The 27512-nt window shown below is 36.1% G+C and overlaps 1 protein-coding gene across 50 annotated transcripts in view; it reads right to left on the bottom strand.

The window, feature by feature from the left end:
* Nucleotides 1-1725: 1725 nt before the first annotated feature.
* Nucleotides 1726-27512, bottom strand: part of LUC7L2 (LUC7 like 2, pre-mRNA splicing factor) — a 57526-nt gene continuing 31739 nt past the window's right edge. For 42 of the 50 annotated variants that reach the window (XM_023639791.2, XM_070265985.1, XM_023639793.2 and 39 more), the window contains 8 exons: nt 26266-26364; nt 22362-22472; nt 18695-18838; nt 14071-14247; nt 12493-12584; nt 10506-10535; nt 6817-7008; nt 1726-3036 (listed from right to left, as the gene is read on the bottom strand). In XM_023639791.2, coding sequence (XP_023495559.2) covers nt 2859-3036; nt 6817-7008; nt 10506-10535; nt 12493-12584; nt 14071-14247; nt 18695-18838; nt 22362-22472; nt 26266-26364 — 1023 coding nt within the window. In that variant the 3' untranslated portion in view covers nt 1726-2858. Of the gene's footprint in view, nt 3037-3585; nt 7009-10505; nt 10536-12492; nt 12585-14070; nt 14248-18694; nt 18839-22361; nt 22473-26265; nt 26365-27512 lie in introns of those variants that run through there. The other 8 variants (XM_023639801.2, XM_070265983.1, XM_070265990.1 and 5 more) reach the window with 3 other exon arrangements.

The raw sequence follows: 27512 nt of genomic DNA, 5'->3' as shown, positions 1-27512 counted from the left end.
TGAATGACAAATTACCACGATGAATGCCCAAAGTGTTTAAATTTAACTCACCCTTGGCTTTGGTTCAAAGGGCTAATGTTGGAAGCTATTATTAAATAATTAAAATAGACTCTTAAAAGAGGACCTGAAGGGAAAAAACAGGACCTTGGAAAAGACAAAGAAAAGTTAAACCTTAGTTTTAGGGTTAATTATCAGAGAGGTAAGGTGGTCTTCCTTGAAAAAGAAAAACCTACTTAGAAATGGAGGGTTTTTTCTTTAGCTTTAGCAGCTCAGCAAAGCAGCTTTGGGGGGAATGCTTGATGACAGCAAAACAAAGGCCTTACTGAAGGAAACACTTAGCACGATACCCCCAGGTTATGAAATGCATTTGCAAGTATGTGACTAAACTTATACTTTCTATTAGTGTTCACCAGATAACAGAAGTATCAAAAATTGTGTGTGTATGAGAGAAAGATATTGAGATTCTATGGTTATTCTAATTCAGAGTGGCTGCCCTGGCTTAAGGATATTAAAAACAGACTGTCTACCCCAAAGTCTAAATATTAGGAGTATTTAAGCAACAGAATTTTTATAAAAAGATTTTTTAAAAGTGGGTTCATTCATTTAAAGAAGCTTGCAGCTCAAGTGATCTACCATGGTGCCAGCCCGGGATGAGGATGTCCTTCCCTGGCTGTGATTGATTGCTGGTGGTCGCGCAGCCTGTACCACCTACAAATACCAACTGCAGTAGCAGCTAACAAGACAAGACACCCCGTCATTTAGATGATTAGGCAGGGAACAAGTGTTGAATTCAATTTATACAAACATAATTCTAAAACACTTTTCAATCATGTTTTGGAGTTTGGTATCTAACTTCAGATATATCACTAACTCTAACAAGACCCAGACAGTTTTCCTTACACCCACCAGCTTAACCTTTTTGATCTTACTCCATACCCCAAGGAACTAAATCCAAAGTACTTAGAAGGATTTAAGAAAACAGTGCAGACCAGTAGGAACAAAGTAGATAAAAACAATTTCCCAGCAACCAAAAATAAAACAAGGGAATGGACCACTGTGTAGGCAGCTCTCTCAGATTAAATTCTGTATAAATTGAATTGTGAAAGCAGATATGGTAGAAATCCTTCAGCTAATGAGGCATAGCTTGGTAAACTGGGAACTTAGTGAGTGTCCCTTCTAGACGTAAATCTGATGTCACTTAGATGGTATCAGTTTCCCTCTCTCTCTCAGGCCCACGTTCCTCTGTCACATCACCTTTGTCACACTGAAGGGACCAAAGACAGAAATAGTTCTTGAAAGGTGTTTTTTTTTGGAAGATTTGCACCTGAGCTATCATCTGTTGCCAGTCTTCTTTTTGTTGTTCCTACTTCTTCTCCCCAACCCCCCCAGTACACACTTGTATATTCTAGTTGTGGGTCCTTCTGGTTGTGCTATGTGGGACGCCACCTCGGTGTGGCCTAATGAGCGGTGCCATGTCCGTGCCCAGGGTCCAAACCAGTGAAACCCTGGGCTGCTAAAGTGGAGCGCGAACTCAACCTCTCGGCCACGGGGCCAGTCCCCCTGAAAAGGTGATCTTAGTTAACTATGCTCACAGACACTAATTTCATTACTTAATGTATTTTTGTTCCTCAGATTTCCTAGAATCACAGGTGATACCTGCCACCTACTGTTTAATCACCAGCGGGCCCATCAATCTTCAGTGTAGAAATCGTTAGTCTCATCATGTTGGTTATACCGTGTTTTTATTTCAGTTTGCCGGAGAAGAAGAAAAACAAAACAAACCAAAAACAAACAAAAAACCCAATTTCTTCTGCCAGTCCGGTCCTTCCCCACAGCGGTTGTTCCGACAGCCCTGAAGTAGCTGGAGCAGTCAGCAAGGGGCCCAGGTGGAGCGACAGTTCATCCTGATCTCTGCAAGTATATATTTATCTCCTTGGGTGCCTTGCACAGTAAGGCACTATTAATGATACAACAGAATAGAAGAAATGCCCACAGCAAATAGTTCTAGTGACAATTTACTAGACAAGTTACAGTTTAATGATGGTGGTGGTGATTGTTTCTTTCATTTTATTACTATTATTATTTTTCACAATAAGAGTGTAGCCTTTATACTCCACACACACAAAATAAAATAAGAAGTGCTTATGAAAGAGTCCCTGCCCCCACCCCCCTTCAAAACATCCTGAATGTAGCAATTTAATAGAACAGAAAAATCAAGACATGTTTGATTTCAAAATTTCAATAAAAAAGCAAACTATGTAATGCAACAGCTGTTCAAGTTCCAACTCTAAATAGGCACCATTAAACAAACAAAAAAACCTCCCAGTATTTTAAATTTCTCCAGCACACATTCCATTATAATGCTCTGAACTGTAATCAGCTAGTAATTAATAATGGGAATAGAATCTTAGAAGAGAAGTTATATTGCTTCCCTGACCCCCTTTCTCTTACAATTAGGGGATACAAAAGGCAGGAAGAATAAAAGAAAAAAAAAATTCCCCAAAGCTGCTGCTGTTTGAACTAGAAAGGAAGACAGAATTTTACAAATGTTCAAAAAATCCCAAGGCAAGTAACACAATTCGTTCACTATCACTCCTACTAGAAAGAATAAAGACATCAGCATCTTATATAAAACTGTACTTTCAGAATTGTATTACAGCTTCACCAGAAACTAGGGATGTAGTTATAGGCTTCACAAGGAAAACAAGTTCAGTTCAGATCAAGTTAGATACTGTACATCTAGCCTAGCTGGACTGGTGTCTCGAACTGCTCACTGTGTCACCCCGAACAGCTGTAAACTAAACAATAGTACGTAACTCCATAGGAAGCTTAAGGATTGAGGACATGTACATAGCTAATTATATCTCCCCTGCTTCGCGCTCTTCAGAGCTCCTCCTGTCTTCTGATCTGCCATTAGCGCTCTCATAGGACCGCTTCTTATCTTTTCGATCTCTGTCACGAGGTGATCTGTCTCTTGAACTCCTGTCTCTGTCACGTGATGCTAAGTCTTGGTCTCTGAATCTTTCTTTTGAGGATCTGAAAAATATTAATTTGAGGAGCAAAATGTGTTGGGAAACCCAAAATCCAAATGAAAGAATTGGATAAATATTAAGGTATTGCTAGCTGAAGATATAGAGAATACATCCAAGAAAGAAAGGGGAATGATTTATAGGATATTCTCATTATCACAGAGGCAATCATAGCAAATTGATAGCAAATGTATTTAATATAAAAAATAATATAGAGACAATACCTTTAAAAAGTGAAAAATGTTGTCAAATTTTTAAAAAATATATAATAGAATTTAGATTCCAAATTGAATGGAAATCAATGACTGGACACAGGAGTCAGCAAACCTTTTTTCTTTGCTGTCTAGTGAGACAGTAAACATTTTAAGGTTTTGTAGGTCACATACAGTCTCTATGGTACATTCTTCTTCCCTTTCTTTTTATCACCTCGTTATCAAAGTAAAAACCATCCACAGCTCGCTGGCTATACAAAAACAGGCTACAGGGCCAGATTTGGCCTGCAGGCGGTACTTTGCCAACACTTGACTTATATAAGAGAACTACTCAATTAATGGTATGGCTTTAAATAACCATTTATTATTTTGAATATCTACTTTACTCCTCCTGAATTAGCTCATTCAACCAACAGAAAAAAAATCAGAATGGAAAACAAAGAAAGATGATCACACCATAATAAATCTTGATTAACCATAACTGCTTCTTAATACCATCTGCTCCATTCCCATACCCAACTTCAATAAGAAAGGTAAATAATAACAAAACAAGCTCATATCAGAGATTCAATCAGAAGGAAAACCAAAGGACGGTGGGATCAGAATTAATACGGAATCTTCCATACTTTCAACATCTAGAATGACTCAGTAACATATATTACATTTATTTGATTCTTTACAGGTGACATGGTACTTTTACATAATTATCTCACTCAACCCATGTTTAGAATTAGGATCTGAGGCACTGCCAAAAACCTGAATAAGTAATACTTTCAACTTCTAAGGCAGGAAAAAAACTACCACTGAAATCAGTTTTAGAAATATAGTTAAGGAGGGTCAAACCAAAAAAGCTGGAAGATTAAATAATGTTAACTTTGAGCATTCTATTTAATTAAGGTTTTAATAAGCTTAATTAAAAAATGATGTGTAAAAAAAAAAAATCATACAGTGCATGCCTAGTTACACTAGCCCTACCTATAGCCTTTGTAAGAACAGAACATGGAGAGAGATGATGGAGACGATGCCTAAGAATAAGGACACCAGGTGCTGGTAAGTCCCAGAGGTTGGTGGTAATAACTGAAAAACAACTATGAGATGAGCATCAACTAACGTTTTGTGAGAGATTACAATGTCCCAAACATAAGCAGTTTCTATTCACTATTTCACTCAAATAAGCCTAATAAGGTAGGTACTCTGACTATCTTTACTTAGCAGATGGGGAAAGACAGGTAGGATAATTAGATTACTGGGCCCAGGGGGCCAGTGAACTCAAGTAGGCTTACTCTGAAGTCTGCACTACATGTGTCTAAACAGAATAGGAAGCAGAAAAATGCAAATAGTCCTCATTTACCAAGGGTAACTAACTATTGCCAGAGAAAGGTTACAAGCAGAATCTACTTATGTCAGAGACCAGTATTTCACAGTTGGAGCAGGAGAACTGCAAACAAAAAACTTCTAACTGGGACTTTCACCTTGAAAACCAAATATATAGCAATAACTTGATGTTATCTTATATGTCATAACGTAGGTTTTAATAGCAATTGCTAATTTTTGGCAAAAACAAAGAATGTTACTTTGAAAGAATAATTTGCATATAAGGATTAGAAGTGCTCTTAAGGAAAGCAAAATTTATAATAAATAATCCTCTTTATGAACATGCTGAAAATATTAGATTAGAGGTGTCATGTAGTATGGTGGAAAAATTTCCTATACAACTTCATAAATGCAGGAAGCATTAGGGACGAGGAAAACCCAATCTCGGATGAGGAGACTTCATGCCCATCCCTTCCATCCCCACCACCAATGAAGGCCTTTAAACATTCAGACACCAGAAACTATGATAGGTGGGCAGGCTGACAAGGGAAATGGTCTACATCTTCCATCAACCAGAAGGATGATTCTCAAAATTTATACCACAGATACGACTCACGGAGAATTTTTTTAAATGCAATTTTCTGGGCAATGCACTTGGTGCCCACAGTTTTAAGAGTGTGAGATAAGTGGTCTACAAATGACACTACGGGGAACTCTGTCCCTTAGAAATTCCTTGCTTGTTTTCTGCATTTGCTTGTGATATTCACTCTATCTTGAATACCTTTTTCCTACCTGGTTTTACCTATTCAAATTATACCTACTTTATTCAAGTTTTATCTACTACCTGAAGCCATTTTTTATCACTCTGGAATCTCCCTCATCTAAATTCCTGTATTATTTACTCTATGATATAAAGTTTAGTACGTTATAATATATTAGGTCTTATATCAGTCTCATTATTGTCAAAGATGTTAGTCCTGTGTTCTAACTCACTCAAAGTTGTTTAACTATGTTGTATTTCTTTGTTATTTTTTTACTAGGCTAGTAGAGTAGAAAGTATACAATTCTTACTGACTGAAGTCACCTTAAGAACTGCATGGTCTGCTAAGAGAATAGAACTTAAATGTTCTCACCAAAGAAAATATGTGCAGTGATGGTGTTAATTAACTAATGGTGGGATCCTTTCACAAAGTATACATATATCAAATCATCACGATGTACACTTTAAATATCTTACAATTTTATTTGTCAATTATAGCTCAATAAAGGTGGGGGGAAAAAAAGAATCTCGAAAAAAAAAACCCTACTTGGAACAAGGCAAGAATATAATAAATAAAATACTGATTGAGAGCCTATTAACCAACTGAGCTTGCAAGTAGTTTCAGGGAATGACTGGTTCAGGGTCAAAAAGAAAAAAGATTTTCAACAGCTTTCTGTGGATTCTATCATGGGCTTTATGTGGACTAATCCATAGAAAATTTAAGACTAGTAGGTACCAGGCACTCAAAAAGTCTGTCATACATACGCTTAAGAAGAGTTGGCAAGAAAAAAGCTATTTTAAGCATGGTTTATGTTCCATAGAAATCACCTGGCTTAAGGGCCATCAGATGACCTGAGAAGCTCTGGGAGCTTGGTCTACACAGACTGCGAATGCTGAGGCTCCATCACATTCGAATTCTTTGTCTGTCCTGAATAGATACTCAGGTCCTTAAACATTCCTCACTCTAAGTCTACCCTCCTTGCACGTTTTGAGTTTTCATGTCAAGGAAGTGTAACTTCTTAAGATTCTGAATCTGCCCTGCCAAGTAACTGTATATAACAATGCATATACCTAAGTGCAGATTAAATAAGAATACTAGAATGTGTCTGCTCTGAAAAAGTGCACAAGTTCAAAGAAGTCTGGAAAACAATGAGTCAAACAAAGCTAAAAAACTTTTAATGAAAGGACTTCTCAGAGCCCCTAATTTGCCAATACATACTGAAAAAACTCCGAGTATTGGTACCTAAAATTATTTGCCCATAAAGTACTTTTTTTACAAGACACTGTAAGCAGAGAAAAGCAGTAACCTCTGCACATATTGGTTCCAATTTCTTACTCTGGCTCATACGTATGTTCTTATTGAATTACCCATATAATCAGGGAAAAATACGTTATACACCCACACAAATGTGTACATATCACCAGAGGCAAGTTGCAAACCAACAGTATCCAACTCTCAATCATAAAGGGAGCGCCACTCCTCTTACGGATGCCTCAGTACCTCCTCCTGGATCGCTCTCTGCTCCTGTCTCTAGAACTGTGCCCGCTTCTCTGGTGGCTGCGGCTGCGGCTGCGGCTGCTGGAACGGGATCTGTGGCGATGGCGTTTCTCCCGGGATTTGGATCGAGTTCTCCTCTTCCGTTCCCGTGACATGGAGCGAGACCGATGTCTGCGATGCTCTCTGGACCTGGATCTACAGAAAACATCTGACTTAGTTTTCAGCTTCGGCAGCACCACACTTCTTGCTTTCTAAAGCTTTTTCTTTAAAGAGAAAATATCCCTCTGCAGCCTTATTTAATGCCAATTCTGTTTCAAGTCAGCTAAATCTACACTAAAATAAATTGCTGGCATATTAAATAACTACATGCTAGAATTCAAAAATAAAAATTAAACATGGGTTCTCAGAGGTCAATCAGTATTGTATAAATTTACATCAGGAATATCAAAAAAGTGAAAGGAAACAACCTCTACCACTACTACACACCACGAATTGTATTATCTAGAGGCTTTATGGATTTAATTCCATTTAAACTTCTAAGATTTTTAGTATACTTTAGAAACAAAGTAAGTACCTGATGGACATGGACAGAAGAGAGGAGAGGCATGAGAAAGAATATTGTTTAGAATAAGTTACTAACTCTGAATTAGAAAGGTTATATGAACTTCAAAGTAAGTTTGAATGCCCACAATACCCAGTCACAATGTAATTAAAACACAGTAAGACAGTTCTCTATTCAAGTAGTACATGATTTGTGAGGAAAAACTCACATGCATAAATCATTTGAGAACTTTAAGTTGGGGGAAAAAACACTATTTACAAGTACATATGAGAAGGAAAAACATTTAGAAGAAATTAGAAGGAAAAACACTCCTGTAGGCTCCACTTGGTTGCAAAACTAACTTGGGTATTATGTGTGTGGTGAGAGTTGGGATGGCATATGCAAAGGACATAAAACATTTGAGAGAAAACAAAGGGGAAGAAAGGCATGCAGCTTTGTTAGAAAAGGCACTTTACAAGTGATGAAAATGTTCTAAAATGGATTGTGATAGATGCACAACTTTAAATTTACTAAAAATCATTTACTTTACACTTAAAATGGGTGAACTTATGGTATGCTATGTAAATTATACCTCAATAAAGCTGGTACAAAAATTTTTTTAAGCACCTTAAGAATGTGATGTTTTCTTATAATTTGATAAAGTTCAAACGCATATCATTAAGTTGACAGAATTTATAAACTGAGTTTATTTCCAAATGATTATTTTGTTAAATGAAGTTTAAATGCATTCAGCTTATGTCCACATTATAGGCAAAGAAAGTCACAGATTGTGGACCTAGCATCAACCACAGCTGAAGAGACTACTTCCACAACTGAATAAAAAATATTTCCGAAAAGGAGCACAGGGAAAAGAACATAACATTCACTCGATACAAGTTTTATCAAATGATATTTTGTTTAATCACTCATTTTGAGCTATTATAATGAATCTATTCCTTCCAATGCATAACTTTATTCATCTTAAAATTTTGTCTTCTTTGTGGAAGATTAGCCCTGAGCTAACATCTGCTGCCAATCCTCCTCTTTTTGCTGAGGAAGATTGGCCCTGAGTGAACATCCATGCCCATCTTCCTCTACTTTATATGTGGGATGCCTGCCACAGCATGGCCTGACATGTAGTGCTTAGGTCTGCATCTGGGGGTCTGAACCAGCAAACCCCGGGGCTGCTGAAGCAGAACGTGTGAACTTAATTGCTGCACCACCAGGCCAGCCCCACTTCATTCATCTTTGGAAAAAAAAGACTTCCTTAACCTCATGGAGCTTATACTCCAGGAAGAGGTTTACATAGATATGTAGGCAGTAAATAAAGATAGGTCAGGTAGTAAAGAAATGATATATTAAGAAGGGTAAAGATGGAGAGAGAGGAGGTAGTAATTTTTTATACAGAATAGGCAGGGAAGGCTTTTCTGACAGGATAGCATTAAAGCAAAGATGAAATGAAGTAAAGGAATCAGCTAATAAGCCATCTCAAAGAGTGTGTCTGGTAGAGGGAACACAAAGGCCCTAAGGTGAGAAAGTTCAGCATGTTGAAGGAATAGAAGAGACCCACTTGGCTGGAATGAAGTGAGCAAAGGGGAATAGTATCAGGGGTATTACAGGCAGGATGACCAAGTTCTTTACCATTCATAACAGGAGGCTCTGAATGATAAATTATGTGGCGGGGGGTGGGGATTAATAACTATGCTGAGAGAAGACATAAAATGGAACTACCCCAGGGCAGACTGACCACTCTACTTAAAAGCTATGGTGAGGATTTCAACTTCTGTGAGAGATGGAGCACCTCCGGAGGGTTCAAACAGAGGCCTGACGTGATTTCTTTCACTTTGTAAAGGGCTCATTCTGGCTGATGTGTGAAAAACAGACTGAGGTGGAAAAGAAGAGTGGGCAAGTATAGAAATTAAGATAGTAGTTAAGAGACTTTTATAATAGAGAGGTAAGAGGTGGCTTGGACTAGAGTGGTAGAAATTAAATTTCTGGCCTGAATATCTAAAGATGTTTTATGTCTAAACCCTTCAAGTATCTTTTCAACAAAGGGACTAGCCTGTATTAGTTAACTGGTAAACAACTACAGTGTCATCATCTAATGCTTCTATTTCTTATCCTGGATTCGAGAAACTCACAACAATATAAATTGGTCTCGTTTATTAAGTCTTCGTTTTTTGGTGTTTTAAGCAGAAATACCACTGAAATTTTCTTGAAAGTACTAAAGGGCATGTAACAGAAATATAAGGTTTTTCTTTCATTAACAACAAATGCTCCAATTTATAGGGAAAAGTTCTTGGGAAATACTCTTCAGAGTTAAGAGTACTCAGAAGGTTTCAAAAAGATGTGATGTGAACAAGAGGAATGGGAGGATTTGAAAAAGAGAGAAAGGGCATTCTACATGGGAACGGATCCATGAGAAAGACTCCGGAACGGGAATGGTAAGTGAAGAATTAAGAATGATGAAGTACATTATGTTCCCCACCATTCTGAGAAAAAAATTACCAGTACTTAGTAAAAACTATGAGAAAGGCTTCAAAAGCCCCCAAATATTAATGCCCAACGCCAAAGTCAAGTGTTATCTTGTCCTCTTCGTCTTTAAGGCTGTAAGCACCCTTTAAAGCCTTTTGTGATCACTGTAACAAAGGGATAAACTCATAGAAAGTCAAGATCAAGGCATAAACTAAACATTTCAGTTTCCCTTAATAACCCACCATGGATCTTTTTCATTCAAAAATATATCCAACTATTTAACCTACTTATATTTTCCACAGGTACAACCTCTTCGAATGTTTCTTAAATGCACCACTCAAATTGATTTTTAAAAAATAAATCCTGTCACATGTTTACTCTGAGCTTCTAAAGATTTAAATTTTTATTTAAAATTTCTTTACATTTCTTTAAAATATAAGCTTTCGCTATAACTCCAGGGCACTGTATATAATTACTCTGACAATACTAAATTGTAGTCCATGAGTATCTTCTGACCAGTTTCTTCTCAAATGACATTGCTCAAACTTAAACTACACAAGAATTAAGAGTATTAATCTATTAATTCTCATCCATTTTTAAAAGATATTTAATCTATAAAAATAACCTTTGAAAAACACAGCTTCACTACTTATACCTTTCTTATACAATAACCTACCTTTTTGGATTCTTGCTATGTGATCGAGACCTAAAAAAAAAACTATTTTTAGAAAAGTAACCATAAATGAGAAAAAATGTGCGGTTAAAATTATTCTTCCTGATTTTTAATTTTTATACCAATTTTATAAATATAAGGCATGTATTGTATGCATACAAATTTTTCCAAAATGCACCACAAACTCTATAGACATCCCCGCCTTGGCATATGAGCCTCCTTAACTAGGTTATCTGGCGCTAAAAAAGAATATGCTCCTAGGAGACTATAACAGTACATCACAACTCACTAATTCTCCAGAAACCACTTCCCAACCTGGAAAAAATTATTTGTCATTTATATCTCTGTCATTTCTTCTTTCCCTCTGGAAACAAAGTAAAATTCCTATGATGAGATGCATACACTTTGGAACTACAACCTCCTACTATAACCCCTAGAATGCCTGATTCAATCTTACATCTGCTTCTTAACATGAAACACAATACTCTTACCTGGAAGCACTCTTCACATTTCCCAGCACAGAATTAATGCTCAATAAGTAGTAAAAGCTAATATCATGGTTACTAGGAAGGCACAGAGGTTTTTTGTGGAGAATATACAGCATGGTTGATACACAGCTGTGGATTCAGCCTGACGTAAGTTGTAACTCTGGTTTCACCAATCACCATCTGTGTGACCTGGGCAGACTATATATTCTCTCTCAGCTTAGTTTGTCAATTGCAAAGGAGGAATAGTAATATAAATTTCACAGGGGGTTGTAAGGATCAGATGAACTAATATAAGTAAATTCTTAGCACAGTGCCTGGCACATGATAAGCAACCAGTAAGTGATAGTAATTTTTATTATTACCCTTTTCACTACCATACTTGGAATCCTATCTCATGTAATTCTGTACTTGCTTGTAATTTCCTTATCTTCCATACTTAGTTGCAGCATTTCCTCAAGTTCGTAGATTAAAAAAGAAATTTTCAAAAACATTTCTGAAATAGTGTTACATTTTATAAACAGTGTTAAAAGAAGTTTGCCAGTTGGCAACAAACAAGTAAAGATGTGATGTACTTTCTTATCATCTGTGAATGTGAAAACGTAATCAGGCAAAGAATTCTTTTTCCCCCATTTGACTGTCACCTCAGTTGAATCATTTATATTACTAGCACTAAATTCAGTTGAATTTTAACTTAAACTGAGATTTCTAATGCCATTTATATGGTCTTAAATATTACATACTGGGTAATATTCCCATGGAAACTTAGTGTACACAAAAGAGCACAGACATAAAGCTCTTGAGTTAAAATTTATGGTAAATGAAGAACATACATATCATTAGAGGAATGACAGCACTTTCCCTAAAAAGGGAGGATACCCATATATAGCTGTGTTTCATCTTGCCATGACACTGTAAAAAGATTACCTGTTACAAGCCATGTAACAAACGAAGTCAGTTTAAATGTCTTGAAATTAAAACTGCAGGTCAATGTTCTGAGTCACTTTTATCCACTGGCAACAAATGCATCGCGTCATGGTGAAACATTCTTTGTAACACATCTTCATAACTACTGTAACAACTTGAGGATGGACAGGATACCTGCAGTTTTCATTTATAGTGTTCCTTTAATTGTATTACACATCTCTAAAATTTAAATAAATTCTCTTCTGTAGATATTGTGCCTAAGTTAATTAAACTCCTTTATAATATGTGACTAGGTCATGCCACCTTCCTCCAAGCTTTGAGCATGTTATACTCAGTCTATTTCAAGACATTTAAACTGACTTCATTGTACATTTTAAAGGAAATCACCTGGACTTAAATGGCCACAAGTGAACATGCTCATATAAATATTGTTTCATATGGTAATATTTTTAAGAGTAAACAAAATTTCCCACGTCCAGATTTATTAACATCTAAAATCTTGCATCAATCACATCTCTTTTGAGAACTGGAGATATTCAGCTTCAGATACTGGGACTAGTCAATTAATTACTCCATACCTCCTCAGCTTCTCTCTTTCTTCTCTCTCCCTTTCTTCTCTTCGTTTTAGGCGTTCCTGGTTTCTTTTCTCCTGCTTCTCAGCGACGACTCTCTTAAAAAACAATGATAGGTCAAATAATAATAAACAGAAAGCATTATTTACTGAGTCCATTCTTACTGAGCATTATCTTAAACTTTAACATATCTGGTTTCCAATATAGTACAAGGTAATATCAAAATCTGTTTAATAACAATTCAATTTGAAGTTTTGCCAGGCCATCAGGCTTACAAGTCTGGTTTCTAAAATCTTTCCTTGGGGGAACATTTGTAACACTCCATGTTTCTCCATCATTTCTTAATGATATTTCAAAACCCCTTAAGATTGTCCACTTCTGAATGTTTTCTAGCATTATTTTGTGTTTTTTCGAACATCAACCATTATAAATCACCATAAATTTCCATGCTCTATGATTTGCAATATAGAAATGTCTTCTGTCACTTCCAATTACCATCTTGATGTTGCTGCTTTTAAAAATACCAATAAAATGCTAAACAATTCTGTTGCTCGGTCTATATCTGCAAAGATACCCAAGTAAATAGAATCTTTGAGTTTTACCTTAGAGGCCCACACCATTTGCTGTAGTGAAACTCATTTTGTGATTTTTAAAAAATTTAACCCAAGATCATCCTCACTACTCAGAATACTGAGAAGAGCTCAGTATTAACTGTAAATATGGAGATGTCTCTAGCTGTTTCTGATTCCACCTTATTTTAAATGTCAAACTATGGATCTTGGGTTAATTCCAGTCATAAATGCATAAAGTCACTATCCAGTGTTTGCCACCTTTGAGCCAGTCCTGAATTCATGACAAAATGCTACAGTGCCACAATTTTTAAAAAACTAACCACATAAGACTGTTGAAAAGTAAACTGATTATATCCATTGACCACTTATGTTTACCGTTTCAGATACCCTCACTTTGTTTTTTAACTTCTCAAAAGAACTCAGCAGATGTGTAAGAACTGTGTTGTCTTTCTCACGACAGCCTATATATTTAAGTGACAGTGACTGTCTATTTTTTAAAAACAGGTTTCATTCTAAGTCTCTTCTGAAATGGAGGCAGAAGCATAAAATAAAACTAGAGGTCCTACAAACAAGGTCCTGGCTATTTGGTGAAAAACTGGAAAATATTTCAAATAAATACATGACTCATTTTCTCCATCTTCCTTTAAATATTTGTTATATTAATATTATTAATAATTTTATATAAAAGAAAATAACAATAGAAATTTTAGGGGACTTTGTATGAAAGGATTAGTTTAGAACCCAGTTTGGAAGATTCCTAATTCAACATGATACCCAACACAAAACATTACCTCCCAAAATAAGGGGATTGCATTTCAAAGTCTGTTTCTCAGACATCATTCACTAAACCAGTTGGTATCTCCATTTATAATCCTACCCTATTCAATATGAATTGTTAACAGAATCGCAGTCAAGAATATTATACAAAAAGACAACTAACCACAACTAATGCAGATCAAAAGAATGAGTGGCTAAATAGGATAAAGTGACAGATATTAATTTACCAATATACCTTTAATTCTTCAAGCTTCTCTCTTATTTCAATAAATCCCAGGTGCAATTTACCCCCAAAATGATCGGCCAATCTTCTGTCATTATCATGAAGACCTAAATAGGCAGAGCAGACTTCACAGACTCGAAGTTTCTGCTGTTGGAAACTTGAAGCTGGCATAGAATTCCGATAAACTTCCTAAACAAAAGCAAGGAAAACAATGTTCATCATAAACCTCACTAAAAGTCATACAATTAAACAAAATTACACTGTTTATACTAAAAATGTTTTTAAATGACTACACAAAATCAAGGCTATTTTGTCACAAAAATTACAGGTACCCCATGTCCCCCATCCTCTGTTCTCAGGACCTGTCCACTGGAGGCAAAAGATCAGAGCCTCAAACACCTTTTGCCAAGAACTACCATTAACAATTCTACTATGATTCAGAACACAACATTAAAAGGTTTTCTCAATGTTTTACAATATTCTGTTTTCTATAATTTTTCTTAAAAATGAGATGTAGCAACCCCAGAACTATACAGCAGTGAAGGGTCAAGGAAGCAAAAGCTGCCCACGCTTGCAGAGAAGGACTGTCTGTCTTCCATATTGTTAGAGCTTCCTTTTTCCCCACACATCATTTCCCCCTGCTCTGGAAATGTGGACAAGACATACTAATGATAAGACTTCCCACTAAACTAAAAGTAGTTCTATAAGACAAGAGATGAAAAGTGTCTTACTGAGATTAAGATGTCTTGTACTCAACCATTTTATTTATTTTAAGTTCAGTAGTGAAATATAGATTAGTGGGTTTGCCTATCCACTCTACCCTTTACCCTTACTGAAAATTCTGGTTTTTGTTGAGGCAGCAGCATGCCCAAATAAAAACATTAACTTTCCAAGCTTTAAAGTAGCTTTGGCTAAGCAGATATAAGTAGACATTGCTGGATAGAGTCTATAGGAAAGTTCTTTAAAAGGGAGTCAACAAATTCAGACGAAAATCACCAATGGCTTCTACAACCTGTGGATCAAAAAGTGATGGGAAACAGAACATTCACAGTTTCAAATGTGTCATACCAAAATACCTATTAATTACTAAAAAGAAAACATCGTAACTTCACAGTGGAAAAATAGGCAACATCACCAGAAATGGTACAAACCACTAACGTTTGCCTTCTGATAGGATATAACATTACTTCAGTGGCATTCCTCTGAAAAGTCTAACCAGGAAGAAAAATTAGACAAACTCGGGGTCGGCTCTGTGGCCAAGTGGTTAAGTTCGTGCATTCTGCTTCGGCGGCCCAGGGTTTCACCGGTTCAGATCCTGGGTGCAGACATGGCACTGCTCATCAGGCCACAGTGAGGCAGCATCCCACATGCCACAACTAGAAGGACCCACAACTAAAATAGAACTATATACTGGGGGGGGTCTGGGGAGAAAAAAAGCAGAAAAAAAAAAAGATTGGCAATAGTTGTTAGCTCAGGTGCCAATCTTTAAAAAAAGAAAATTAGACAAACTCAAACTGAAGGACACTTTATAAAATAACTGGCCTACAATTTGTTTTTGAAGATTTTATTTTTTCCCTTCTTCTCCCCAAAGCCCCCTGGTACATAGTTGTATATTCTACTTGTAGGTCCTTCTGGTTGTGCGATGTGGGCCACTGCCTCAGCATGACCTGATGAGCAGTGCCATGTCTGCACCCAGGATCCGAACCGGGGAAACCCTGGGCCACGGAAGAGGAGCTCATGGAACTTCACCACTTGGCCATGGGGCCCGCCCCAGGGGAATTCTTTATACTACTTTTATTTTTTTACTTATCTGAAACTATTTCAAAATACAAGTTTAAAAAAGGAAAACACAAACACACAAAACAGAAAGGTGAGTCAACCTAATTCCTATGCCTTGTTATTCCTCCTCTTTATGCAAAGAGGAAAGGCTTTAGGCTTAGTGGCCATATTGCTACTACAAACTGGATAAGCATAAAGATGAATCCAACATAAAGCCAGAAGTAGCCTGTAGCTAGATGGCTTCATGGAGTTGCTGTACCAACCCCAGACTCTCTAACCTTGAATATTTAGTAAATGAGAAAAACAAAACTCTTCTTTGGTTAAGCCATTATGAGTTAAGTTGTCTATTATGGGCAGTGAACACAATCTATAATTTTTTTAATGCACTATCCTTAGTAAAGTGCAAGTAAATTTCCTAATGCATTATCCTTAGTAAAAATCAACTGATGATAATATATAACAGGCTAAAGACGTTAAGCTACTGTGTAATACCAGTAAATCTTCAACTACATACTTATGAAGTTTTACGGAAACTAGTATATGGAAGCAAAGTAATAATGCTCACTGGATTCATTACCCAAGAGTCTTTTGGGGAAATAAATTAGCTATAATACTAAATAGTACGATATTAGTATAAATATTTGCATTTTAAAATGCAGTGTTTTATTTTCTGGATTGATATTAATTACACTTAAATAAATTCTAAATATTAAGACATTAAAATTACCAACAAAGGCTACATGGCATATCTTTTTTCATCCTATTACCTTTAATGTGTATCTTCATATTTAAAGTGGACTTTGTAGCTAGCATATAGCTGAGTCCTGCTTTTTTTAAAAGAAAAATCCAGTCTCACAATCTCTGCCTTTCAATTGGAGCGTTTACACCATTTACATTTAATGTAATTATTGATACATTGGATTTAAATCTACCATGCTGCTATTTTTTTTCCTATACGTCCAATCTGTTGTTTGTTCCTTTTCTTCTGCCCTCTTGTGGACTAAGTGTTTTTTAGGATTCCATTTTATTTCTCCTCTTAGTTATACCTCTTTTTTTCCTCTAATGGTTTCTCTAGGGTTTATGGTACACAACCTTTAACTTACAAAGAAAGCTAGAAAGGCTTTATTAATATCAAAGGAGATTTTGGGGCCAGCCCCATGGCTAAGTGGTTAAGTCTGTGTGCTCTGCTGTGGCAGCTCAGGGTTTCGCCAGTTTGGATCCTGGGCACAGACATGGCACTGCTCATCAGGCCACGCTGAGGTGGCATCCTACGTGACACAACTAGAAGGACGTGTAACTAAGATATACATCTATGTACCAGGGAGACTTGGGGAGATAAAGCAGGGAAAAAAAAATAGATTGGCAACAGTGGTTAGCTCAGGTGCTAATCTTAGGGGAAAAAAAAAAAATCAAAGGAGATTTCAGAACAAGGGATGTTACTAGGGATAAGTAAGGACATTTCAAAATAATAAAGGGTTCAATTAATCAAAAAGACATAATCTTAAATGTGTACTAACCTAATAACAGACCTTCAAAATATACAAAACAAAAACTGACAAAATGCAAAGCACAAATAGACAAACTCACAGTTACAGCTGGAGACTTCAACATTCATCTCAGTAAATAGTGTACAAGAAGTAGAAAACACACAGCATATAGAAGACTTGAACAAATCCATCAACTATCTTGACTCAACTGACATTTATAGAACACTCCACCTAACAAGGCAGAGCATCATTCTTTTCAATTGCAGATGGAATATTCACCAAGACAGACCATATGCAGGACCATAAAACAAATATAGACGAATTCATGATAAGTATTCTCTGACCATAACAGAACTAAATCAAAATCAGTAACAGAAAAGCATCTGCAAAACGTACCAAATATATAAAAACTAAACACACCCACAATAACCCATAGGTCAAAGAATAAATCATAAATGCTATTAGCAAACATTCTGAACTGCATGAAAATGAAAACACAATATAAGAAAATCTGTGGGATGCAGCTATAGCTGTGCTTAGAAGACAACGTATAGCATTAAAATGGTCTAAAATCAATGATCTAAGCTTCCATCTTAAGAGCCTAGAATAAGAACAAATTAAACCCAGGGGTGATAGTTAGAAGCAGGGGAGACTATGACAAAAGGAAGAGTACAATTTCATGTGAAGGCATTCCATTTAAAAAAAAGAAAAACAAACAAATTGGGTGGGCCAAACAAAATAGAACTTTGTCCGCAGGATATCAGATTTTGACCTTTGCTTTGGAGGAAGAATGACAGGAAGCTCCCAAGGTGCTAGCAGATTATACTGAGGTGGGAAGTATCTTTGCAAGGGGATAGAGTCAGGGTTAGGGTATCATAATGACCATGTTCACAGAGAGTATGTGACTGTTACATGTGCGTGACTGTTATGACTAACTAACAATTTCATTTACCAGTTATAAATTTCAACAAATTGATGGCTCTAAATTAAAAGAAAACCTGTAATTTTGATACACAACCCATTAGTACAACATGGACTAATCTCTTTCTTCTTCTTTTTTTTTCCTGAGGAACATCTGCCCTGAGCTAATGTCCACTGCCAATCTTCCTTTTTTTTTTTTCATATGTGAGCTGCCACCACAGCATGCCACTGACAGATGAGTGGTGTAGGTCCGCACCTGGAAACCAAACCCAGGCCGATGAAGCGGAGTGCACCAAACTTAAGCACTAGGCCACTGAGGCTGGCCCCAAATATTTTTAAATTGGCTTAAATTCCCTTTAGTAACTTTTCAATAATTTCTAGTCAAATACATGTTCTTTAAGAAGTACAGATACAAAGGCTCCATATACTACTGTTAAGAATTTAGTTACCTCTGCTTCTCTCTTCTTTGCCCGTGCTTTCTCTACTTCATCCATTACTTTCTGGGATTCTTCCACATTCCCTTCAGCTCCTAGTTGTTCCACCTTGGCCAACAATTTACCAATTTCTTCATTTAACTCATGAACACGTTCTGCCTAGAAAGAAACAAAAGAGAAGATCATGAATAAAAAGCAGAATGAGTATCAAAGTTCAAAATATGTCAGAAATGCTCAGAAAAGACTTAACGTTATCTAAGGTAAACTGAGTATAAATAATGCCTTTGAGCATATCCTAAGTGAACTGGTGGGACATGAGGAGATTCTGAGCCTGCCTGCCTGCCTGCCTTCACTTTAGTGAGGTCAGGGATACAAGGGATTTCAGTAGAACTATTACTTTCCAACCTTGCTTAGGCAGTGTATTCCAAGGATAAAATACCTTTTCTTCCACAATCTGGCCCTCTGTTCCTTTCCAAACCATCTCTTGCTGTTCCCCCACTTCACAACAAAATCTAGCTATATTTAGTTTCCCAAACTTACCCTGTTGTCTTCTGCCTCTATGACACTGCACATACTGTTTCCTCTTCCTGGGATGCCATTCCTTACCTCCCTTGCCTGCCTAGTCAATGTCAATTCATTCAACCAGATCCAACTCGAGTCTATTCTTTTTATTTTTTGAGGAAGATTAGCCCTGAGCTAACATCTGCTGACAATCGTCCTCTCTTTGCTGAGGAAGACCGGCCCTGAGCTAACATCCATGCCCATCTTCCTTTACTTTATATGTGTGATGCCTATCACAGCATGGCTTGCCAAGCGGTGTCATGTCTACATCCGGGATCCAAAACAGCGAACCCCGGGCTGCCAAAGCAGAATGTGTGAACTTAACCGCTGCACCACCAGGCCGGCCCCTCAAGTCTATTCTGTGAAGCATTCTTGACCAATAAATTATCACATTTCATCCCCACTTAAACATGTAAGCAGAGGGAGCCATACCTCCTTTGTGCCACCTTTGTATCTTTTATGACAATTACTTTTATATATATTATACCACTTTAAAGATAGCTATCTATATTTCCCATCTTTGTATCTCCAATGCACAACAGATGTTGTAGGGTCAAATATGACTTAAATGAATAAACTGGTAGATACTCTTTAAAGCAAAGATATGGCTTTATCGTCCAAGATATCTAGCTTACTGCAAAATCAATTACCAGCTATGCGATTTTGGCCATATTACTTAACTTGAATCTACTTCCTCATCTGAGAAATAGGGATAATACCTATCATACCTATCTCACCAAGTTGTGAGAAATGAGAATATGTGCCTTGTACATACATTGCACAGCATATTATTGACTTTTCAGGGTACTAACATGGGACCCTTTCTATCTTGTTCCATGTCTTTCCACCAGGATTAATTCTTTCCTTGGTATTTGATATGCTTCCTCTTCTTCCCTGTCACCATCATTCTGGAAACCTAGTTCATTCCTACTATTTTGATGGCACATGATACATATACAGTCTGTATTTTGGCCACAGAGTAAATATTCAACCTGTGTGGCCAACTATATTAGCAAAGAAGGTTTAATGTGATATGGACACTCAATTCCAATAAACTAGTGTGCCAATAATCTTTACTTCTCAAATCTCCTTCAATCCAAGATATCTGTCCCTCAAAAAATTCCCAATTTTATTATCATTATCCTACTTCGTTAATAACAAAGTGATATTTTTCTTTAAAGATCTGCCACGGAATGACTGCATTAATGCCCAAAACTCTTCACCCCTCCTTGTATCCATGCCCTTTGCTGTGTGACTGAGTACCATCATACTGACTCTGAATGTGGCCATGTAACTGGCTTTGGTTACTGGGAAGGTGACAAACATAACAAAAGAAAAGACTTGAAAAGTGCTTGTATGACTGGGCATGAAGCTTCTGCATCTCTGCTATTACCAAGAGAACGTGGCCAGGCTAATCTTCTGGGTACAGTCTGTTTAGCAGCCCTGGCTGACTGAAAGACATACGAGTGGGCTCAGCTGAGACAAGAATAACTGCCCAGTCATTGACTATAGACTCATATAGGGTAAATAAATCTTGTTTTAAGTCACTGAGTTTTGAGGTAGTTCGTTCAACAGCATTTTTGCAGTAATGGATAACCAATACAATGCTCTATAAACCAGTACAACTCGGGATCTAGCCAACACTTTGGCTATCTTTCAACTAAGAAATAGTAGAGATCCTTTGTACTTTAGGAAGCCCATCTTTCCAGTCTCCATCTTCAGAAAACTTTTCAGAAAAAGCTGGCTAAAAGTAACCCTTTCCTCAAACAAGTCAATTAATTTCCCTTTGTACATACATATCTGAGCATTATATTTAATGCTGTCATCTGAATGCTATCTGGGTAACTCTTTGACCCATTCAGCATTTTCATAAAATGTACCAGACTGCACTGAATGTAACAGAATGTTATAAAGGAGTAAGTCATCAAATCAACAAAATGCAATATACGGACCTTGTTTGGATTCTGATTAGAACAAATCAACTTCCTCAAGCAAAATGAGGAAGACTCGCAACAGATGTTATTAGCTCAGGGCCAATCTTCCTCACCCTGCCCCCCCAAAAAAGAGACTCCAATTGGAAAATGGGCACAAGATATACACAGACATTTCACTGAAGGAGATATATGAATGGCAAATAAGCACATGAAAAAAAAGTTTATCATTAGTCATTAGGGAAATGCAAAGTGGATACCTCAATCACTACACACCTCTCAGAAGGGATAAAATGAAACATAGTGATATCATCAAATGGTGGCACGGACGTGGAGACTAGATCTCTAATAAATTGCTGGTAGGAATGTAAAATGGTACAGTCACTCAAGAAAAAGTTTGGCACTTGCTATCAAAACTAAAAATGGACTTACCATATGACCCAGCAATTGCACTCTTGGGCATTTATCTCAGACAAATGAAAACTTATGTCCACATAAAAATCTGTACATAAATGTTTATTACAGCTTTACTGGTATTAGCCAATAACTGGAACCAACCCAAGTGTCCTTTAATGTGTAAACGGTTAAACTATGGTATATCCATACCATGGAATATGACTCAGAAATAAAAAGAAATGAACTACTGATATACACAACAACTTCTGTGAATTTCAAGGAAGTTACACAGAGTAAAAAGAGCCAATCTCAAAAGAACACATACTGCATGGCTCCATTTATGTAATATTCAGTGAAATAACATAATTATAGAGAAGGAGAAAGAATTAATGGTTGCCAGGAGCTAGGAATAAAGGGGTATGGGTGTGGCCAGAAAGGGGTAACATGAGGAAGTCTTGTGGTGACGTCACAGTTAAGTAACCTAATTATGGTGATAGTTACCCAAGTTACACAAGTGCTAAAACTGCATAGAGCTACATACACACACACACACACAGAGTGGGTGCATAAGTGAATAAAATGTAAGGATTGGACCAACATCAATTTCTTGGCTCTGATACTGTACTACAGTTGTGTAAGACGTTAATATAAGTGGAGGCTAGAGGAAGAATACATAGAATTCCCTAAATATGTCTCTGCAATCGCCTGCAAATATAATTATTTCAAAATTAAAAAAATAAAAAGTAGTGAGCTGAAACCATATTTTGTACTAATGAAATGACTGAAATTCTTACCTTTGCTGCCACTTCAGCACTAATCTCTTCTTGAGTTTCTGCTAATCTTTTCTTAGCCACTTCTGTTCTTCGATCACAATCTGCAATGAATGACTGCAGATGATCCATAGCCTACAAAGTTTAATGAAAAGACAATTACTGCCAGAAAAATCAACTTCATTCATAAATATCTTTACTCAAAAATTATGCTTTGTTTTTTAAAACACTACTATAAGGTCTGGCCCCAGGGCCTAGTGGTTAGGTTCAGTGTGCATCGCTTCAGTAGCCTGGGGTTCCTGGATTTGGATCCCAAACATAGACCTACACCACTCATCAGCCATGCTGTGGTGGCAACCCACATACAAAATATAGAGGAAAACTGGCACAGGTGTTAGCTCGGGGCTAATCTTCCTCACCAAAAAAATAATAAAAAAAGTAAAATAAATAAAATGCTATTATAGAAGTAAAAACTAAGAAAAGCATGTTCAATTATGAATCATAAATACTATTCATCATCTATCAAACTGGCAAAGAGAAACATGAATAATTCCCAAAAAAGGTTATAAAGAAATTGCCACTCTCACACACCACTGAAGGAAGCAGAAACCAGTACAGCCTTTAAAAAAAAGCAATGTGGTAATTTGCATCAAAAGTCTTAAAAATGTCCCAACTTAGTAATTTTATTTCCAGAAATTTGTTTTAAGAAAGTAATCAGATATATGGAAGGATTAAAATTCAAATATGTTCTTCACATTGCTATTTATAAATGGTAAAAAGCTGTAAATATCCTAATTATCCAGGTAATGTAGAAATTTTGATCTTCAGCCATTAAAAGAAGATCTCAATAGAACACTTAAGGACATAAGAAAACGTTCATGATTGATTTATAAATAAAAAGTAAGTCACAAAATGTTATATGCAGTAAGTGCCCAATTTTCTAAAATAAACAAAAAAATGGAAGAGCATACATAAAATGATAATTATTTCTGAAGATTTGGATAATTCTTAATAATTTTTCTGCATTTTACAAATTTTCCACAATGAAAATGTTATAATCAGGAAAACACATCCTTTTTTCAAAGAATAAGCCATTGAGAATTTCAGCAGTGTCTATAGTCTACAGTGCAAAAATCTAGTTGAATATTTATATAAAAGACATTTGTCAAGCATATATCAATATGCCTACAATTAAATAATAGTTTATTTAAAAGTAAACTTTTAAAGTTTATTCCCAAATTAAGCAATCTGGACATCCATATCTTACTGTATGGAAATACCGCTAATTTAAAGCACAAATGTTCAATTAAAAATATAAATTTACTCAGCACATATTGAATTCTATAAATGGCTGGTTAACCCAAGAATCTAGGAAATGAAAAGCAATAAGGGTCATTTAGAAGCTTTTATCTGTGATGACAAAGAAATAGCTCTTTTAATTTAAAATTCATCTTTAAAATTACAACAAAAATCAATTAAAACTTCCTTGTGGGAAGATAAAAGTAGCATCTCAAAGCAGTGAAAGAACAGATGGACTAATCAATAAATAGTGTTGGGTCAACTAAGCAGCTATCTGGGGAAAAAAGCTAGATCTATACCTCAATTCCTTAGACCAGAATAAACTTAAGTTGGATCAAAGATTTAAGTGAACAAAACAAAGCCATAAAAATACCAGAAGAAATCACGGTAAAGAACTCTTATCCCCTCACAACAGGGAATGCTTTTTGAATTAACCCAACAGAGATTTTTAAAAGACTGGTAAGTTAGACACCAATAAAAGCAATCTCCAAGACCCACAACCACCGAAAGAAAAAATAGGAAAAAATGTAAAATATTATGAGGGAAGGGACTAATTTTCATAATAAATAGTTAGTACAAATCAATTAGAAAAATGCTAACATCCAAGATTAGCCAATAGCCCAAAAAAATTGTATACTAACAGTTCACTGTGAAGGAAACAGAAACAGATCTTAATACATGAAATATGTTCAAACTCACTCATAAGAGAAATACAAATTAAAACTACAATTTATGTTCCATATTTCATCTACCAAAGTTGTAAAAAAAATCTTGACAACACACTATGTGGCCATATGAGAAACAGATAATCTCATATATTAATGGCGGGAATGCAAATTGGTAATTCTCATGGAGAGCAATTTGGCAAAATTAACTCTTTGACTCAGTTATTCTATTTCTAGAAATTTATTCTATAAACACTTCATAAGCAAAAATTATCTATTATCATACTATAATAGAAAAAGACTGAAAATACACCCTAAATATCCATACCCCTACATCTAAGTGATGGTGAATTTCTGTTGTGTTTTATGCCCAGTGTATATTAAATCATAATCCAACTGCTTTAAAGTTTTTTCCCCAGTTGTTTCAACCTCATATTAAATTGTTTATATAAATGATTTTCATTTCTGTTAGGAGAAACTGTCTGAAGTTTAAAGAAGTAGACGGTGGGGCCTGTTGACTGCTTTATGTCCCAAACTAAATGAAACACCCACTACCTTACTGATAAAAAGTATTATAAGATTTAGGGGTCAGCCCGGCGGCGTAGCAGGAAGTGCGCATGTTCCACTTCGGTGGCCTGGGGTTTGAGGGTGCAGACATGGCACCGCTTGGCAAAGCCATGCTATGGTAGGTGTCCTACATATAAAGTAGAGGAAGATAGGCATGGATGTTAGCTCAGGGCCAGTCTTCCTCAGCAAAAAGAGGAAGATTGGCAGCAGTTAGCTCAGGGCTAAACTTCCCCCACCAAAAAAAAGAAAGGAAAAAGAAGTATCGTAAGATTTATGCTCAACAGTATGTTTTATGTAATGGTGATTGGCTTTTTAAATATAAATGCAAAAAAAAAGTTTCCCTGTTTTTTATTCTTTTTGGTGAAGAAGACTGGTCCACAGCTAACATCAGTTGGTTGCCAATCTTCTTCTTTTTTTTCTTTCTCCCCAAAGCCCAAGTACATAGTTGTATATCTTAGTTGTAAGTCCTTCTAGTTGTTCTATGTGGGATGCTACCACAGCATGGCTTGATGAGTGGTATGCAGGTACATGCCCAGGATCCAAACTGGTGAATCCCAGGCAGCTGAAGCAGAGCACACAAACTTAACCACTATGCCATGGGGCCAGCCCCCAGTTTCCCTATTTTTAGACAAACAATTCTCATCATGTTTGTATAAACAATAACATAAAGTCAGATTTTGAGCCCTTTAGATACCCAAATGGTGTCTTCTATTTCTTTTATTAGATTTACATAAAAAACATCATCCATATCTTCCTTCTCTCTTTATATATTTACAGATACAAAAATGAGTGTGAATGTAAAAATTCAGTAGATTATTAAAGGGCCTTATATACACTAGAAATTAGTTGCTTTCATTTGCTTAAACTGCTATTTCCTTAATCATTACTACTTTATTGGGAAGAATATGCTTACTTTTCAAAAGAATATATGAATTGCATGACCTTTACAAACTTTCTTAAAATACTCAGTTTCACTTTATTTATTTTTTTTTTAAAGATTTTCATTTTTTCCTTTTTCTCCCCAAAGCCCCCCAGTACATAGTTGTATATTCTTCGTTGTGGGTCCTTCTAGTTGTGGCATGTGGGACGCTGCCTCAGCGTGGTTTGATGAGCAGTGCCATGTCCGCGCCCAGGATTCGAACCAACGAAACACTGGGCCGCTTGCAGCGGAGCGCGAGAACTTAACCACTCGGCCACGGGGCCAGCCCCTTCACTTTATATTTTTAAAAAAATGTTAGTCAAGAAAGTACATGATCTTACTTAATTTAGTACTACCCTTCATATAACCACAACGAAGATAATTTGATAAGAGCCTTTTCCTATTAAGAGATATTAATCCATATTCAAAATATTTTACTGCAAAAGATAATCTAACTCATTAAACCAAAATCACATACATCAAGTTCAAAGAAAAAATCTTGTTCTTTGGATGCAATTTCATAATCCGCTCTTAAAGCCAGGTCATGGACTTTCAGACATTCTCCAAGGTCCATTCTCTAGGGAGGGAAAAAAAGATTCATATTACTGAAACAGAAAACACATTTTTCAAAAATTCATTAACCACCACAGTTCTCTTCAGAATACATATCAAGTTATAGAGATGTTTCTTTACTTATGGACTTTAAAACTACAAAATTTCATGGACAAGTATAAAACTTGGTGCTAGAAAAAAAAAAACTGCATTAATTCTGTCTACCAACAGATGGGAACAGTGATTACTTTTTTACCTAAGAACAAATGGTTAAGAAAAAGCTTGCCAGAATCTCAAAAAAGCTTCTAGCTTTTATATCAAAACATATTTCACTTGGCCCTTTAACACAGAAAAGATAAAGTTAATTTTAAATCAAACTAAAAGAATGTATGAATCAAATTGTTGAATTATAGTCAATATCCTTTGAAGAACATTTTGTTTTTTATTGTGGTCCTAATAGTTTATAACATTGTGAAATTTCAGTTGTTCATTAATAGTCATCAGACACTACATAAATGTGCCCCTTTACCCCCTGTGCCCACCCTCCAGCCCTCTTCCCCCAGTAACACTAAATTGTTCTTTGTTCATAAGTTTGTTTATATTCCACACATGAGTGAAATCATACAGTGTTTGTCTCTCTGTCTGGCTTATTTCACTTAACATAATGCCCTTAAGGTTCATCCATGTGGTTGCAAGTGGGATGACATTGTCTTTTTTAATGGTTGAGTAGTATTGCATTATGTGTGTATATATATATATATCACATCTTCTTTGAAGAACACTTTGATTTTCAAATAAAGATGGAGTCCTCAAATAACAGACTGGTGAGTTTGACATGGATTCCCAACAAGAGACCAAGTGAACTAGTAAAGAGGGAATTTATTAAGACTCACTATAACTTCAGCAAGAACAAGTATCTAAGTCCACCTCTGATAAGCATTTATCAGGGAAATAAAATACTCTTACAGAACATAGGATCTTTCTACTTAGAATTCCAATTAGACATTATTTACCAAACCATAGGTGTTTCTCCTATCTAAAACAAGTTCCTAAAAATCGGTTAATTTCTACTTGTATCTGGGAAACTGATGTTTCATGAAATATTTTTGGGGAAAAACTGAGGGGGAAAAAATGGGCTAGAAGCAAAGATAATTACAGATGTGATTAATGGGT

This window comes from Equus caballus, chromosome 4 (genome assembly GCF_041296265.1).
Source record: "Equus caballus isolate H_3958 breed thoroughbred chromosome 4, TB-T2T, whole genome shotgun sequence".
Taxonomy (NCBI): Eukaryota; Metazoa; Chordata; class Mammalia; order Perissodactyla; family Equidae; genus Equus; species Equus caballus.
The sequence above is the reverse complement of the archived record's forward strand: the minus strand, read 5'-3'. Positions and strand labels throughout refer to the sequence as shown.